General features: G+C 52.3%; 1 protein-coding gene across 1 annotated transcript in view; it reads right to left on the bottom strand.

Moving 5' to 3' along the window:
- Flt4 (fms related receptor tyrosine kinase 4) overlaps window positions 1-15,418 on the bottom strand; it is a 45,235-nt gene extending 29,817 nt beyond the window's left edge. The window contains exon 1 of the mRNA XM_036198092.1: window positions 15,316-15,418. Coding sequence (XP_036053985.1) covers window positions 15,316-15,373 — 58 coding nt within the window. The 5' untranslated portion in view covers window positions 15,374-15,418. The remainder of the gene's footprint in view (window positions 1-15,315) is intronic.
- Window positions 15,419-16,584: the final 1,166 nt, after the last annotated feature.

The raw sequence follows: 16,584 nt of genomic DNA, 5'->3' as shown, positions 1-16,584 counted from the left end.
CCAGTCACACTTGGGCCTTCTGGGATGTTTTCCCAAGGCTGGGCTAGCCTAGTGGCTTTCAGTCAGCATAGCCTTGTCTCCCCATGTGTGGTCTGACTACAGCATTAACCCAAAGGTCCCACAACAACTGCCAATCTCCACCACAAACTGTCCCTTGCTCTGGTCAAGGCCACTGGCCCCCATCGCAACTATCTCTGTCCACAAATGGAGCCCAGTCTCAACTAACTTTGACTGTTGCCCTGACCTCTGACCCTAAATGAGCTGAGTTGCCAGCAGGAAGCAGGAAGAGGCAGAGCCTCCAGGTCTCCTCCTATGGGATGGGGGGAGCAGGGTACTGAGGAAGAGATTTGGAGTGTGAAATCCACCACGGCTCTGCATGAGACCTCCCTCCTTCCTGAATCCCACATCCGTATCTACTGCTTATGAGGGGTTCATGCATCCCAGACCCATGCTCTGCACGTGACCTTGCCCTCTCCCATGTCCGAAACAGTTCCTTTCTTCACATTTTCTAGGCTCTACCAGCTTCTTTCCACTCTGCCTGACTGTCTGAGCCTTCTCTGGGTTTTGCCTGCCCAGGTCTCTTCCACATCTTTAGGCCTTCCTATGGTGCACAAGTGAACCTGCTTTGGCTGGTGAACCCACCTTCAGCCTTCCATGCCTAGGCTGATTAGGTGAGGTCTTTCTGATCTACAGGATCCCACCTCTGTGGTTCACATAGTTCTGTACCACCATCCATCTCCTAGTATGCATGTGCGCATGCACATATGGGTATCTGCACATGTGTACAAGCGGGGGTCTTCTATGTACACACATCTATTTGTAGCTGTGGGCCTGGGTGTGCAGATATGCATCTCTCTGAGTGACGTGTGTGGCTTTAGCTGTGTGCACAAGTGTGCATGGTTGTGCATCTCTGACAGGTTCTCAGTTGCATATACATGCACTTGAGGGGGTGGAATCCTGTTGAGGCAGTGCGGAGCATGGCCTGGGGGAGGTCTGGCCCTGGAACTTTGGCAGATGCATCCTGCCAGGACCATCCTGAGACAACAGGAAGGGAGGACTGTGTGGCTGGAGCCCAGGGCTCTGTCCTGTCCCTTCCCCCTTTTCCCTGTCCTCCTGGGATGGTGGTCACACATCGCTCTCCTGCCCCCAGGCTCCTTTCAGTCCTACAGGCCCTTGGGGTTTGGAGAAACAACTCAGGCTGTTTTGTTCCTCAGCTGGTTCTGTGGTCCCAGATTCCTTATAGCTAGTGGGGAGGGGTGAGAGAGCCTGGTATATCCCACTATGGATGGCTCTACACACCCTGACCACAAGCCACCTGATTGAGTAGTATGGTGCCAGGAAAGCACACCTCACACATCCTGGTCTCATTTCTGCATCATGTGGACAACAGGACCACCAGTCAATCAATACCCACTGGCTTCTCTCTTATGGTTACAGTTTGGCACTATTTCCCCTCTTCTGTCCTATTACCTCCCAGCCAAACTTGACTGGGACCTTATTAAGTATCTAACCCATGGTGCAGTCAGGGAAACTGAGGCCTCAGCTGGACTGAGGCTCTGCCTTATGAAGGAGCTGCTTGCCTACTCACCAGCTGCTGTGGCTGTTACCAGGGTCTCCCACTTGTGCTTAGCTCTTGATACGCAGACTAGCAGCCCTGGCCTGAGGAAACAGCTTTCTTTGAGGTTCTGAGCTGAGAAGTGTCTGGGCCCTGCAGACTGCTCTCTAAATGGGTGGGTACCTGACCTTCTATGCATGTCAGCTGGGTCTGAGTCTGAGGAGACGTCTACTGTGCTGGGGAGAGAGCTTACAGAAGGCTCAACTTCAGGGCTTGGAGGAATCCCAAGAGGGTCTATGTGGAGCTAGGCTTTGAAGATTTTTTTTTCTCCTCTGTTAAACACTGAAAAAATGAATAAGGCTGTGCTAGGTAAACAGCTGGGCAAGCATGTGAGTGATTGAGAGGACAGCAGTCTACAATCTGAGCTACAGAGGGAGGAGGTGTGGTGGGCATGGGTCTCGACCTGTGGCAGTGAGAGAGCTGTCCCCTCCTGATGGTCCTGATGGAGGTCGGGGGAAGGTGACATGTGGTATATGAAGAGAGCTACCATGGCCAGTGCCCATCTACCTCAACCCCATTTAGGAGAGGGGACATTCCCCCAGTGAAGTTGGGAGTGTACATCTGTGCACACTCCTGGTAACTGCCAGCTGCAGGACTGTGGCAACTGGAAGCCCGGGTTTCTTTTTTAAGCTTCTGAGACACAGCAGGGGAGCAGCCTACCTGCTGGCTGCTCCTTGTCCCTCTGGCCTCAGCTCCTAAGAGGGCATTGCAGCTCGTCTGTCCTGCAGTCTAGGACATTCCCATTTCCTTCCCTTCTGGGGCTATCCCTCTTCAGTCTAGTTCAATATGCCCCTTCCCTAGGGAGCAGTCATCATCATTCCGGCTTCCGCCTTGTCCTCCTCGGGCTCCGGCTATTAGAATAGTAATTAGATGGAACGGCGGCTTTCATCTTCCTAAACTCTAAACGGGAGATGTACAGCGAAGATTCAGAAGCTGGGTGTTAAGAGTGGTTGGTGGATAATAGATGGGAAGAGGATAAGACAAATGATGGACCATCAGGTGAATAAAGAGGATGGATGGGAGACTGGGCTGATAGAAGGATGAAGGACATAGACTGATGAGTGGATGAATGGATGGATGAATGGGAGAGGGTGGGAAGATAGATGGATGGGAAGAATAGAGCCTAAAGGAGCCTCCACACTGTATCTATCTCCCAGAGTAGGAATTCATCCTAATTAAGACTATCCATCCTGTTTCCTCTTGCTTATGTGAAACTTGACTGAGGACACCACTTCCTCTGCTGGGTTCTCCTCCCACCCCATATTCCAGATGGAGAATGCCTTTTGGCCATTTCCCCTCCCTGTAGCAACCCCTGGAAGCTCATGCTTTTGATGGCACCATGTTCTCCCCACTAAAGCTGTCATCAGCTCCTCTCCTGCCCACTTCCTTTCATTCTCTGTTGACTATAGCTCCTGGCTCACCATCCTCCTCCCCACCCCAACTCAGGCCATTCCCCATGACTTCAACATCCACAGGATGACTCACCCACACCCTCCCTCAACTTTAAGATCCTCTCCTCCTCTCCCTCTCAGCCACTGGCTTCCAGGGGCACACCCTGGATGTGGTCACCACCAAAATCGTGCCATCACCAAATGCCCGTGACCTGGGTTTCCTTTCTTTTCCTTCCTCCCTCCTTTCTTTCTTGCTCAGGTGTCCTTATCCACCATTGATAAATTCTTCATCTTCATCAGAAATATCCATTGCCCCATCTCCTCTCCTGGTTCTGCCCTGTCCATAGCCTGTCACTCTGATTATCTTTTTACCTATAATCCTTTCTTCAAAGCCAGGCTACCACATGCCAGAGAAACTCAACCCTGCTTAGCGAAGCCCCTCACAACGGCCATGTCCCATTAATTTCACTTCTTGCAGACTAAGCAGGTTAATATGTCCAGAATGTTCCTTTCTCCCCAACTCTCAGCATTGACAAACAAGACATCAGATGGAACGCTTTGCTGTTCTTCATCTGAAGCCAACACCCACCTCACAGAAGGGCTTCTGGAATTCCTGCTTTCAAACTACACTCACTGGTGTGCCCCAAACCCTAACTCCTTAGACCCAAGTATCACAGATCATTCCTTTCTCTTCTTCTCCCCCCACCCCCCGCCCCCAGGGTTTCTCTGTGTAGTTTTGGCACCTTTCCTGGATCTCACTCTGTAGACCAGGCTGGCCTCGAACTCACAGAGATCCGCCTCGCTCTGCCTCCCGAGTGCTGGGATTAAAGGCGTGCGCCACCACTGCCTAGCTCCTTTCTCTTATGATATCTAGTCTTTCTCTATGGAAACATCTCCCATCTTCATACAAGAAACACAGAGAAGCAATTCCGCACTTGCTTCTGGCTACTGTTCCTTTTTAGATTCTCCTTTGTGGCCAACGCCCCCCGTCACACCCTCTTGTGCACTTCTGAAGCCCCACACTTAGTGTGTCTCACACCTCAGATTCAGAGGTCACTCAGGACACTTGCTGGTTCCCCTGACATAGCTCTCCTCTTCTCTTCTTTAGTCTCCTCTGCCCTCCACTGCCTGCTTTTACTCTCCCTTCCCTATGCCCTCTCTTCTAAAGGCCCAGATAATTAAAAAAGTCTTTATCTTCAGCTCAGACCACTTCTCTCAACTCAGCTAAAGGTGTCCAGATACGCATTGGATTTGGCCCCACAGACACTCCAACTTTCTTGCTCCTCATCTAAAGGCCAGACTCAGACTCTGTTGTCCCTGTCAGAGGTCCCTTCTTCTGGAGTCTTGGTGTCACCAAATGGGAACCATCATGGATGGTCACCTTCTTTTCCCTACTTCGTAGGTCCCATGCTGTGGGGGACCAGCCACCACTTTTACAACCCAGGGTACTCTTAAGTAGGGAGAAGTGAGAAATAGTAACTAGAAGGAGATAACTAGATGACAAGAGGAAAGACAGAAACATAGGATAGCCTCGGGAGGGCCTGGATCCTAATCCACCATCCCAGAACTTTATTCCAAAGGGCCAAGGGGAGGAGCAAAGGACCTTCTCTTGCTAGGTACAGCCAAGGGTAAACCCTTCCAAAACCCTGATACTCAGGCCCGTGGTCCAATCATCCTCTTTCTGCAGACCTGCTGGGTAAAACCACCAGGAAACCTAAATGGGCTCCAACACCATGCATTACATATTTGATGTGTGCTCCCCTGCTGGGGGCCTGCCAACTACATTTACCTCCAAAGTAGCCTCCTAGGCATGCTCTTGTCTTTCTCAAGATTTCCTCCATGCATTGTTAGTAATATTAACACACACACACACACACACACACACACACACAATGAGGGGCTGGAGAGATGATTAATTGCACTGGTTATTTTTCAGAGCACTGGGTTTGATTCCTAGAACCCACATGCTGGCTCACAACCATCTGCAACTCCAATTCCAGGGGATCTGATACCTTCTGGCCTCTGTGGGCACCAGGCAGGCAAGTGGTACGTACATACATATCCATACACATAAAAATTATATATATTAAGTATAATATAAAATGCACTTTATAATATATAATTACATATTATATGTCTGGTGTGTGTGTATCACAATGAAGCCATATCACACATGTCTTTGAATCTTTTCTGTGACTTCACACTGTCTTTCTGGGAAGATCCCAACCCCTGGTGCCTGTGCACTTCTGCACACATTCCTGCCTCATGTCCACATCCTCCAACCACCACATTGTTTCGCCGCATGCCATGCTCATTCCTACCTTAGGGTCATGTCTGTCCTCCACACAAGTTTCTTCCTCATGCTCTGCTTATCTCCAGGCCACCACTTAGATGTCATCTCCTTACTTTTCCAAAACCCAAGCTCCTTCTTTGAGCTCCATTTCAGGCTTGTGCTTGCTTATGATGAATTGTAATTATTTGTTTGTCCCCGCTTGCCACTATCCTCCATTTGAAACAAGTTTCAATGGGTAAGGAACAAGATAATTCTCTTTTCTATCCCTCCCCATGCCTAGTTCAGCACCTGGCAAAATAAATAAATACTTGACCACTGACTAGGTGGATGGTTGGACAGAAGGATGGGTGAATAGCAGGACAGATGGAAGAACAGACAGACAGGCAAAAGTGAGGACAGATGGGTGAGTAGATGGATGGATGATTGGATGGATGATGTGTAGGTGGAAGGGCACAAATTGTTGTGGGAATAGATGAGTGGATGAGCTGATGGATGGAAGGATGGACAGATGGACGACTAGATGGCTGGGAGATGGATTGAAAGGCATAGTTGGGATAGTGAATAGATGGGTGTGTTGGTGGGTGAATAGATGAATGGAAGATGGCTAAACAGAGCTCAGCTTTGTTTCTTTGGGCTGGAACTATGTAGGAACTTGCTGCTCTTTTTGCAAAAGGTGCTTCCAGGTTTGAAGGGGCAGGAGAACCCCAGATTACTCAGCATCTGAGCCCATTTGGGCCTGAGGACTGCTGTGTCCAGAGGCTCTGTGACTGCCCAGCCCCCACGTGCAACCCTGAAAAGGGTGCATCCTTCCTGCTTGGCTGTTGTCTGTCTCTGCTGTCCTTCCTTTCCCGCAGCAGGAAGCACTGTCATCCTGGCCTCTGCTGCGCTCCCCCTGCCTTCCTGTTCCTGACTCGGGAACTGGCTTCTTCCTCCCCCCGGCCAGCAGGTCCCTGGCCCCCAAGGCTGCAGTAGAGCAGTAGAGGCAGACGCCAGGCAGGGGTCAGTAAGGCCAGAGTGCACACCTCCTCTTCCCTGTACTGTCAGCAGCCCTGGGGGCACCCTCCAGCCTCGGGTCACGGAGACCCTGGCGAGCGTGGCGTCCCTGGTGTCAGGCTCAAGGGACTGTGGTGCAGCCACTCTCAGGGAAAAGCTGGCATCTAGCTGAGGGTTCAAGCAGGTGGTATGGAAGTCTTCTGGCAGATGAAGTGCTGGGCCCTGGCCAGGCAAAGGGGCATCTCACTTAGGACTCACAACAGCCTCAGAGGGAGGGGAGGATCCTGAATCCAGTCAGTAATGAGGAAACTGAGGTGGCAGGTAGAAGTTGTAAGGCAGCCCAAATCTAGCTGAGCGTAGGTTCATTCCTGATTTGGAGCCTAAGGCAGTCGGCAAAGATCCTCCATCCAGAAACTAGTGCTTCCCCTTCCTCTGAATCTCTCACCTAAAGCCTTAGAACCCACCCCCCCCCACACACACACCAGGAAAGCCTATGCAGGAAGCTGTGTGGTCCTGGGATGCCAACTTCCCCTCACTCTTTTTTCTGCTTCCTGTTCATCTATTTCTTTAGTTTCATGGCTCAGTTTACAGCCAGCAAAAACCTTTAAACCACCAACCATTTCCCGCTCCTTTCCTTTTCAGTCAGGGTTTCACATAGCCAAGTCTAGTCTTAAATGCTCTATCCTCCTGCCTCAGCCTCCCAGATGCTAAGATTATAGCATGTACCTCCAACCCCAGCCATGACACGTTTTCCAAAGTGCCTGCCCAGAGGGACAGGGGAAACTCAACCAAACACAAGAGCTGCTGAGAGCTAGTGCGGATTCTTCCTCTACCATGGCTGTCCCTGGGCTGGGTGTGTCCCTGAGTTCTACCCAGGCGGGTCAAGAGAGAGGATGCTGAGAAAATATGGAGGATGCTAAGGATGTCTATAGAAAGGGCTCCGGGACAAAGGAGTCTGGAGCCAAGGGAGGGGATAGTCATCTACTTGATGAATGTGCCCAGGAGCTATGCTAGGACTTCAGAGGATGAAAAGTGTTGGACTTCTTTGCAGGGCAGGCTGGAGGGGGTTTTGGGGAGCTGCTGCACAGGTCCTTGGATATGGCCGAGGAAAGCTGGCATGATGGAGTGAGGTACCAATGGGCACACCTTCGACACTCCTCCTCACCCTCATCCTAACACCTCTGCATCCTTCCTCTCTTCCTGGCATTCTGAGCACTGGCCTGACTCCTCAATGCCCAGCAGCCAGCCTCCTTGGCCTCTAGCCTACTTCTAAGCATAGAGGGACATTGCTGCTTCAGGGCCCTGTCCCCGACTCCCATAGGCCACCTGGAGCTGTAGATGTCCTCAGGCTGGCCTTATTTCCTGAAAGGCCTTATTTTTCCACATTCTGGCTGAGCACTTTAGGCCGGCTTGGCTTCAGGCAATGTCCTTTGTCCTCCTTGTCTACACCTGAAGAATGTCTGCTGCTCTAAGGTCTGTGCAGTGTCCTTGATAGGGAGGCTTAAAGTAAAGCCTGCAGCCCAGCTCTGACCTGAAGCTCCAGGAGGGTTTGTGTCACTTGATGGTGCCTAGAGTTGGGGTGTGCGCAGCTCATATCTAGGTCCCCAGGTCCAGTATGACTGACACAGAATGATACCAGGATCTTTGCCCCTGGGCTGACTTGGAAAACAGCCTTGTTCATGTCAGAGTGGCATGCACTCTCTTTTGCAGCTGTACCCAGGAGGACAAAGATGGCCAGGCTGTCAACCACAGACAAGTTGTGGTGGAATGTAAATGGGGCATAGCTGATGCGTGGAGCTCAGGTTCTAGGGTACTGTTCTCAGGGTTGCCCCTGTGCTCACCCTGGCACTGAGCCTGTGCAGACAACACCTGGCAGGGAGATGGTGGGAGTGTTCTATCCTGGAGTCCTCCTGGGCTGGATGACATTCTGTGCCTTCTGAGCTCAAGGGTCGAGTGGCCATCAGTCTCCCATTTCCTGCCTGTAGGACAGGAGATGCCAGGGCTAGAAGGTGCTGCCCTGGACATGCTTGGAGTTGGCTGTTTTTTCACCTCAACTGCCTAGACCAGATTTTATGTCCCCCCCACCGAAGCTCCATATTATCCCCTTGTGAGATGATGATTCCTTTTAAGATTACTGTGAGTGGCAGATCACAAATACTGCAATACATGCCAAGAACCACTACAAGTTTAGAATAAAGTGTGACTGATTCATTGCTACCACATGCCTGCTGAGCGCTTGGCGTAAGCTGCTGTGTCTGCTAGTCACTCTGCGTTGGGGAGGGGGCTGGGCACAGCCTTGCTCAGTGGGAGCCAGGGAGGGTGTTTGTGTGAGCTCATCTGGGGTTCCTTGGCCTAGTAGGAAATCACTGGCCCACATGGTAACTTTGAAAAATCAGGTAGATGAGAGAGAGAGAGAGAGAGAGAGAGAGAGAGAGAGAGAGAGAGAATGATGTGGGTGATGAGGCCATAGAAAAAGGCCCAGGCCCTAGCCCTGCTTACTGGATACACCCTCTCCTTTGGACAGTGGGCATATCTTGGGTACTTCAACCCTGTTTTGTGCTCTCTGACCCTCCCCAACAGCTCTCCTGCATTTCTGTCCTGGTGAGACCCTCAGACCCAGGCCACATTTAACATCAGCAGGACAAACAGGAGCCTGGGAACACATGAGTGTCCACTCATCTGCTGAGCGAGAATTGAAAGCACGTACTTCCTCGGGTTGGCAAGGATGTGGAGAAGCAGCGGCTCACGCAGCAGCAATAAATAAAAAATGTTCACACACTCTGACCCCCAAATTCTGCTTATACCAATACATCCTGTTGCAAAAATAAAAGCAAATGCATATTTAGCACTTTTGGTGCGCCAGTGCAGTACCACACTGCTCACACACCCTATCCCCACTTATATGCTCCCCATGCCAGTTAGGTACGGTTATTACCCCTGTACAGAACCACTCGTCTCTGAAACTGAGGCACTTGCCTGAAATTTCATAGCTAGTAACAGACCGCCTTTGGGGAAAGGGTGATGCCCGCTTTCCAGGATGTCAGTATTACTTGCACTTCTGCAGTTTATGAAAGAGAACCAGCTTTCTCCTGTCCGCCATGGCATTACTGCTCACCCTCTGCTTAGGCTGGTGGTCCACTGATCCCACCGGTTGTCAGTAACCATACATGTCCACTCCACACCTGTTCTCAGAGCTGAAATAGCCTTTGTAGAGTGAGTAGGAGCTTGCTCACCCAGGAAGAGGCCATCAAGGACCAGGTTCTGATCCCTCTTCTCCTTATCATGCCAACACTGAATTTTGCATTCAGAGTTCAGATGCCTTGTAGGGCTGACCTCTCTCCATCCTCTGTCCTGTCCATTAGGTTGTCTGGACTGGCTCAGGGCACCAGCCTTGGACCAGCATATTCTCATCTGCCCAGTGGTCAGAGCATCTTCCTAGAACACAACTCCCTCTCCTGATGAAAGTATCTTGTGTCTCCCTTCTGTTTGGGTGCAATATGAATGCTCTTGGCTTCCCAGTCACTCACATTGTCCCTCTCTAGCCTGGAGATGCTGTCTTCCCCATGCTGTCTTTGTGTGACAATCTCTTCCTCTACTCTGGGCCCCTGCCCCAGGCTCCCTTCACAGGACCCTCACACTTGTTTGCAGCTTCTTGGAAAGTTGGCTTTCTCACACTTGACAGTTCCTTTATTCAAGACTGGGGGCTTTCACCTGTCTTGATTGTGGCAGCCTCAGAGTGTTCCTGTGAAATGAAATGTACTTTTTGAATGATTAACTCATGGTTGCTTTGGGGAACACTTCGTATTACATGGGCACATGCAGAGGTGGCACCTGGCAAAGTGGAGATGCCATGCACTGAGGTGTGCACCTCAGGCCCAAGCTAGACCTCGGGAAATCTAAGGCCCAGCACTGTTTGGGGGCATGCTGGGGACATCAAAGAGACAATGTCTGAGGGGTCAGGCACTTAGGAGTCCACCTGCCCTCCTCTCCAATGCTGCCCTACCTTCCTTGCTGGCCCCCTACCTCTTTGGCGTCTTTGTCATCTGGGATCAGACACCTGCCACTTTCTTCTTGTAACCAATCCACCCTAGTGGCCTTAATTTCCAAATCTCCAAAATGGGCTCAATGATGCCTACCTACATCACAGGGCTAAGCTCTCCATACACTCTGATGTGAAGTGATTTGATGAATCATTTTATACTGAGGTGTACATGTATAACTCACTCCTAGACTCTCTCTCTCTGTGTATGTGAATGTGTGCATGTGTGTGTTTGTGCACACTCATGTGTACTTGGCATGTGGCTTAATACAGATGATCCCCCACTTGGGAGAAGCTAAGGAAGCTTTGAAGCTGGTACTCTGGGCTCTTTCCAAGCCCCACCTGGAAGTCTGGAATCTGTACTCCTGGGCACACAGGGAATGGGAATGAACCTGCCCACCCTGGTGGACTCCTGCAGTGGAACAGACTTCTGGAGCTTCTAGCAGCCTTCCTGGTGTCTGTCTGGAGCAGAAAAAGGTCAGCAGTGGGTTAGGGATGCAATAGTCTGGGTGCCTGCAGGGTTAGGAGTGTGCAGACTGTGTGCCTGTGAGACTAAGTGGGTACAAACTGGGACCTGTGGGGCTAGGTGTGTGAAGGCTGGGTGTCTCTTAGGCCAGATGCCCTTGGAATCCAGAAGGAAGAGTCTGCTCTACTAGCAGGAGATGATGCTTATGTTTGGGGGCTTCTGGGAGTTTTAGATCTGTGTTTCAGAGATGTTCCTTGGGGAAACACCATGACAAACATCTGGCAGGTGCTGGACATCAAGAGCCAGGGATGAGGTTGGGAGTACAGGCTGTCTCTGTATTTTGTTGGGGTGCTGAAGGGGATGAGGGAACTCCAGCATGTGCTGACCTCTGAGAACTGGGTGGCTGTGGTATTGCAGTTGAGCCAACCAGTTGCCCTGGACACCCCTGGGGCCAGGTCTCTGGGGCCAGGTCTCTGTTCAGTGGCTGGCAAGACAAGCCACTTTATCACACAATCCAGCTGGCTCAGAGGTGGCCCCCCAGTGCTGCTAAATTGGGGCAACAAGCTTCTGCCTCAGGAAGAGGGAAATGCAGGCAGGATGTCCTCTTTTGTGGCCGACAAGTCCTTTCCCATGAACCTCTGCTGACCTTGCTGGCCACGTGGCAGGGGGCTCCCCCACTTGCCACCAGGACCTGCGCCTGCCTAGGCTTGGCCATCAGGGACAGGGTGGCAGGCTGAGGAGCAAGAGCAGATGGGCGTGACTGCTATTGGCACCGCCCAGCGGGGCAGGGCATGAGCCCTGAGCCTCTGAGATGCCTCCAGCAGAGTGCCCGCACCTTCCTGCTCCCAGACGTGTCCCCGCAGTGTGACCGGAAGACTGTGATCCCAGAGGAAGCCAGTGTCTGAAAAGGACCAAAACTCAGCAATCCCTGGCTCTGGCTGGGACATGCCGGCTGCTTCTCTATCAGAGATGTCCCGGCAGAGTGCAAGAGGGTCTTTGGGCACATCTCCCCACCCGCCTTTCACTCCCAAGAAGCTTCTCAGAAGCTGTGGGGTGGAATCCAGACTGTAGTGGAGAGACACCTGACCAGTAGAGAAAAACACCAAACAATAAACTAGACACAGAGAACATTCTTCCTTCCCTCCACGGGGTTGCGCTCAGGTTCTCCCAACTTTCCTTCCTTGTCTGACCTGGCTGCATGAACTGGTGTCTTCCAGAAAGTCAAATGGATGCCTCCATCTGGAGACTACGTTTCTCCACGCCTTTTCCTCCTCCCAGGATCCTCCTCAGATGCATGACCATATCATCCACCTGTTTGCTTAAGCCAGAGTCCTGGAGTACAACCTAGCCCCTTTTCACTTACTAATGTCCCATCCACTTGTAGGTCCCTGCCTCATCTGGACAGCCATCTCTTGCTGCTGGCTCCTGTCATCTCCTCTGTACTCCCTATCCAGCCGCCCCAAGCTCTGGCAAGCCTCAGCTGACCATTCACTTGTCTTCATCGGCACATTCCTATCTCTGGGCCTCCTGTGAGGGACTCCTCACACTGCTTAGAACTTCCTTTCCTGGCATTCTGCAGATCCCCCCTAGAATCCCCAAGATAAGTGGTTCTCAACATGTGGGTCATGACCCCTTAGAGGGTCCAATGACTCTTTCACAGGGGTTGCCTAAGACCCTCTGCATATTGGATGTTTACATTATGATTCATAACAGAAGCAAAATTACCATTATGAAGTAGCAATGGAAATTTTATGGTTAGGGGTCACTACAGCATGAGGAATTGTATTAAGGGGTTGCAGCATTAGGGAGGTTGAGAACCACTGCCCTATACAGAAGTGACATGCCTTCCTGTGCAGCCCACAGGTGGCAGCTGGGTCTCTCTGAGCACATTCACCCTGCACTACAAACACCCAATGCCACATCAGAGTCCCTACTAGTCTGGCACTTGGGAACCCCTGCAGGATGGGGTCAGGCCCTGTCCTTTCTGCCGTGCTGAGCAGGTGATGTATAGCTGTGGCTGCGCAGAGCTAGTCTCCTTCCCTGAGACACTAGGGAGTGGTCAGACTGTCCACCACGCCATCCCAGGCCTGGCTCTGATGAGGGATCAGGGTTCTTTTTTTGACACTGGTTCTGAGAGACACTGAAGACCACAGGCACTTGCAGACCTCACTATCCTGGACGTAAGAGCAGGGATATCAGAGAGCTAGGTGACCATGTTTGATGTAGACCATGGCAAGGCAGGGCATCCTTAGGTGAAGCCACCACAGCTGCCCAGCAGTCTCCTGGTCCCCAGCTGTCTTACCCCTAGGCTAAAGTCCTGAGATAAAGTTTCTTGAAGCTGCCATCTGCCCCTTCTACAAGGACACCGCTAAGGTGAGGCTTAAGGGACTGGATCAGGACACCAAGCTTTGAAGTCCAGCCCAAGTCTAAGAAGCCCCTCTGTGTCTACCTGCCCGCCCACAATGCATGCGGAAATATTGGCACTGAGTGGGGAAAGGAGGGCTCAGGCTACACCTTGAGGACTTTGAGGGCACAGCTAAGACAAAAGCGTGAGTCTACTGCCTTTGAGGACTTCATTTTAGGGTTCCCAGGCTTCACACAGATCATCTGCTCTGGCTTGCCTGCTCTTAGAGGATTTTCTTTCTGTACTCTACCACTGAGCTGTACACCCCGCTCTCTACACTTGGGGGTTCATGTTCCTGCTGCAGCATACCCCACCAGGCTGGGAGCTCCTGGGTTTTCTCTGACCCAGCAGTGGGTGGAATTAGGCACAGGACTCACGGAGACTTGATCTCCATTTCCATCGGCAGCCCTCACCCCCCCCCCCCTACCATCTATTCTAGGACATCCTATCAAGCTATCATCTCCTTCCCTTCACAGCCCATGTGCTCAGAGTCATGGGTGCTTACCTCATTGAAGAGCACCCCAACCCCATTTGCATTGGCCTCTACTGGTCCTCACATTCTTACAAAGTACCTGTCTGTTAAGGGGAAGACATCCCCTTCCTTTCAGGCCTCTTACCCCAGGATTCCAGCAGTGGGGAGGGGAAGAATTTGAGCCTTTTGCATTCCAGCCAACCTAACCTCCTAGAGCCTCAGATACCTTACTTGGCTGAATGTAGGAGGTCTCCTGGGCACAGCAAAGTCTCATTTCTCACCCGTCTTGTCCAACCAGAGCCCCATTTACTTCTCCCACACATTCAGTCACTTCACAACACATCCTGAACATAGGTAAGAAGCCTGGTCCAGGGCTGGGTGCAGTGGAGCAAAAAACCAGCAAAGGGCCAGTCATCCTTCAGTGCCATTCACATCCCCTTTAGCTTCCCTGTCTGACGGTACAGAGTGGGAGCTGAAAGCAAGGCTTCTGTAGCAAAACTGGCATTGATTCGATCCCATCCTTCCCACGCCTGAGGACCTTGCGTGCGACGTTACACCATTTCCCCATATATAAAACAGGTCTCACACTCTGTGGGAAGAAGAGATGAAACATGCAAAGTTGATTTCTATGGCATACAAACATACAGGTTTCCCCTCTCTTTCCGAGGCCGCTCAGCACTCCTCCATCAAGCATCAGGGGCTCTGTGATGACCCTGCCACCCTGGATTTCCAGGGACAGCGAATCCTGAGCGGATGCCCCCTCATTCCATGCCTTATCCCCGGTGCTTCCTTCCTGGCCCCTCCTCGCAGTCACTCCGCTACTCTTCAGCACCTCAGAGCCAATCTCTCAACACAAACTTGAACCTGCCGGTCCCTGTGCCCAAGTCTCGCTCTTTGCAGCCTCTGCTTTATGGTTCAAGTCTCCTGTCCCTTCTGACCCGGAGATCCCCTCAAATTCCAGGAGCCCAGGCCTTTCACCATGACGCGGATCGGTCTGGAGTTGCAGACTCAAGAGTCGCCTTAGGTTTCAACTTGCACCTAAGATCACCTGGGATGGCGCTAGTGTTGGGTGCCTGGAGTTGGATGCGGGGTGAGGTGTCCCGAGTCCTCAATCCCAGCCCCGGAGAAGGTAGACGCCCTTCGGGAGCGCCCTCTTGGGGACCTCGGGGGACCGACCTCCAGCGCAGACGCAAGGCGTCGGGAAGTGCGCACCCAAGTGCGGGGTCGGGCGGGGATCAGTGGGGGAAATGATTCACGCTGGAGGATCGGGACCCAGAGGCGGTGTGCCCCGGACTCCCTAGAGAGCGAGTAAGGATCCGAAGGAGCCAGGCTAAGGATGCAGTTCACCCCGGACCATAGATAGACCAAAGACTGGGATCTGGCCACAGCCCCTCCACCCTGTCCGTGACCCGGCTGCAGTCCCCGCCCGTTCTTTCCTGCTCCCCGCGGTCCCGGCCCCCAGCCCCCAGCTCCCCCCCTCCCCGTCTTTCCGGGCTCCGGAGGGCGTCCGTACACCCAGGCTCCCAAGCTGCCCGTCCCTCCTCCCGCCCCGTCGGTGCGGTCTCACCACTGGTCCCTGGCGCGCAGCGGCCCCCTGGCGGTTAAGCGGGGCAGGGGCTTGGGTTGTGGCCCGGGCGCTCACCGTGGAGGAGTCCGAGGCAGAGCCACAGGCGCAGGGTCAGCGCGGCGCCCGGCTGCATCTCCGGCCCTTGGGCGCGGGTGGGACCTGCGCGGCCGCAGCTCTGGGCTGGGAGTGAGAGCGCGCGCCGAGGCGCGGGTGGGGCGCGGACCGGTCAGCGGCCCGGGGGCGGGGCCGAGGCAGCCCGGGGCGGGGCTCGGGGGTGGGGTGGGGGTGGGAGGAGGGTCACCGTAGCCTCAGCCCGCCCCTCGCCCCTCTCTGTCCCTTCTAGCCGGTCCCAGCACGGAGAGCGCCCACTTTGCGCAGTCTACGCCAAAGGCTCCCAGTCCCAAAGTATCCGCCACCAAGCACCCCCTCCAGGGCCACTGCGGGCGGCCGAGGCGCGCAGGTGATTGCACTGTCCCCCGGGCGCGTTGTGGCGTCGGGGAGTGAACAAAAGCGGGCAGTGGTGTTTTCCTGTATTTCCCGTCCATCCCGTGAGCAAAGTGGCAACGAATATAACGTTAAAACAGCTGTACGTTAAGTCTTAGCGAGCACCCTGCAGAAAGAAGCCTCTCACGCAGATAGTGTGAATGGAGCCCTGCAGGCACCTGGGTAACCGCCTCCCCACTCCCTCGGACTCTGGAGGACTGGCTTTCGCTTTAGCTTCCCCACCAAATACTTTTGCTCTGAGCTCATTCATAAGTCTTTTTTTTTTTTTTTTTTTTTTTTTTAAATCAGGTGACACTTCACTTTCTGTTTTGGCAAACGCACTAGCGCAGGCTTCCTTTCTCTTTGTGGTTCTTTCGCTAGAATTTTCCTATTTCAAAATAAATTCGAATGACAATGACGATTTCAGCTTCTGCTTTTATTTAATCTGTTCCCACTGTTCCCACGCTCCCCACTTCCCAGCCTACGGTCACCCTTGCCAAAAACATCAAGGCCAGACTGATGATGATGATGATGATGATGATGATGATGATGACCGTTTTGAAGTCTCCTACTTTCAAGCACAAGAAAACTGAATAGGAATACAACTACTACGTATGTATGTCTTCAACTCAGACTGACGGCCCTGAATAATTTTTTTATTTTATTTAGCTTGTACTGGAATTCCGTTGTGGTATTAATTGACTTTTCCCTAACTGCCACTGAGGCTGAACACATTTTTTTTTTTTTTTTAATAACTGACCATTTGGAACTCAAATCTTTTGCTCTAGTGCCTGTCGTTTTTCTTATCGATCTGCAAGGAGGTTGGTTTGTTGTTTTTAAATAAATTCTGTGTTTTCCTTG

The sequence above is a fragment of the Onychomys torridus genome, chromosome 8 (genome assembly GCF_903995425.1).
Source record: "Onychomys torridus chromosome 8, mOncTor1.1, whole genome shotgun sequence".
NCBI classification, from domain to species: domain Eukaryota; kingdom Metazoa; phylum Chordata; class Mammalia; order Rodentia; family Cricetidae; genus Onychomys; species Onychomys torridus.
The sequence above is the reverse complement of the archived record's forward strand: the minus strand, read 5'-3'. Positions and strand labels throughout refer to the sequence as shown.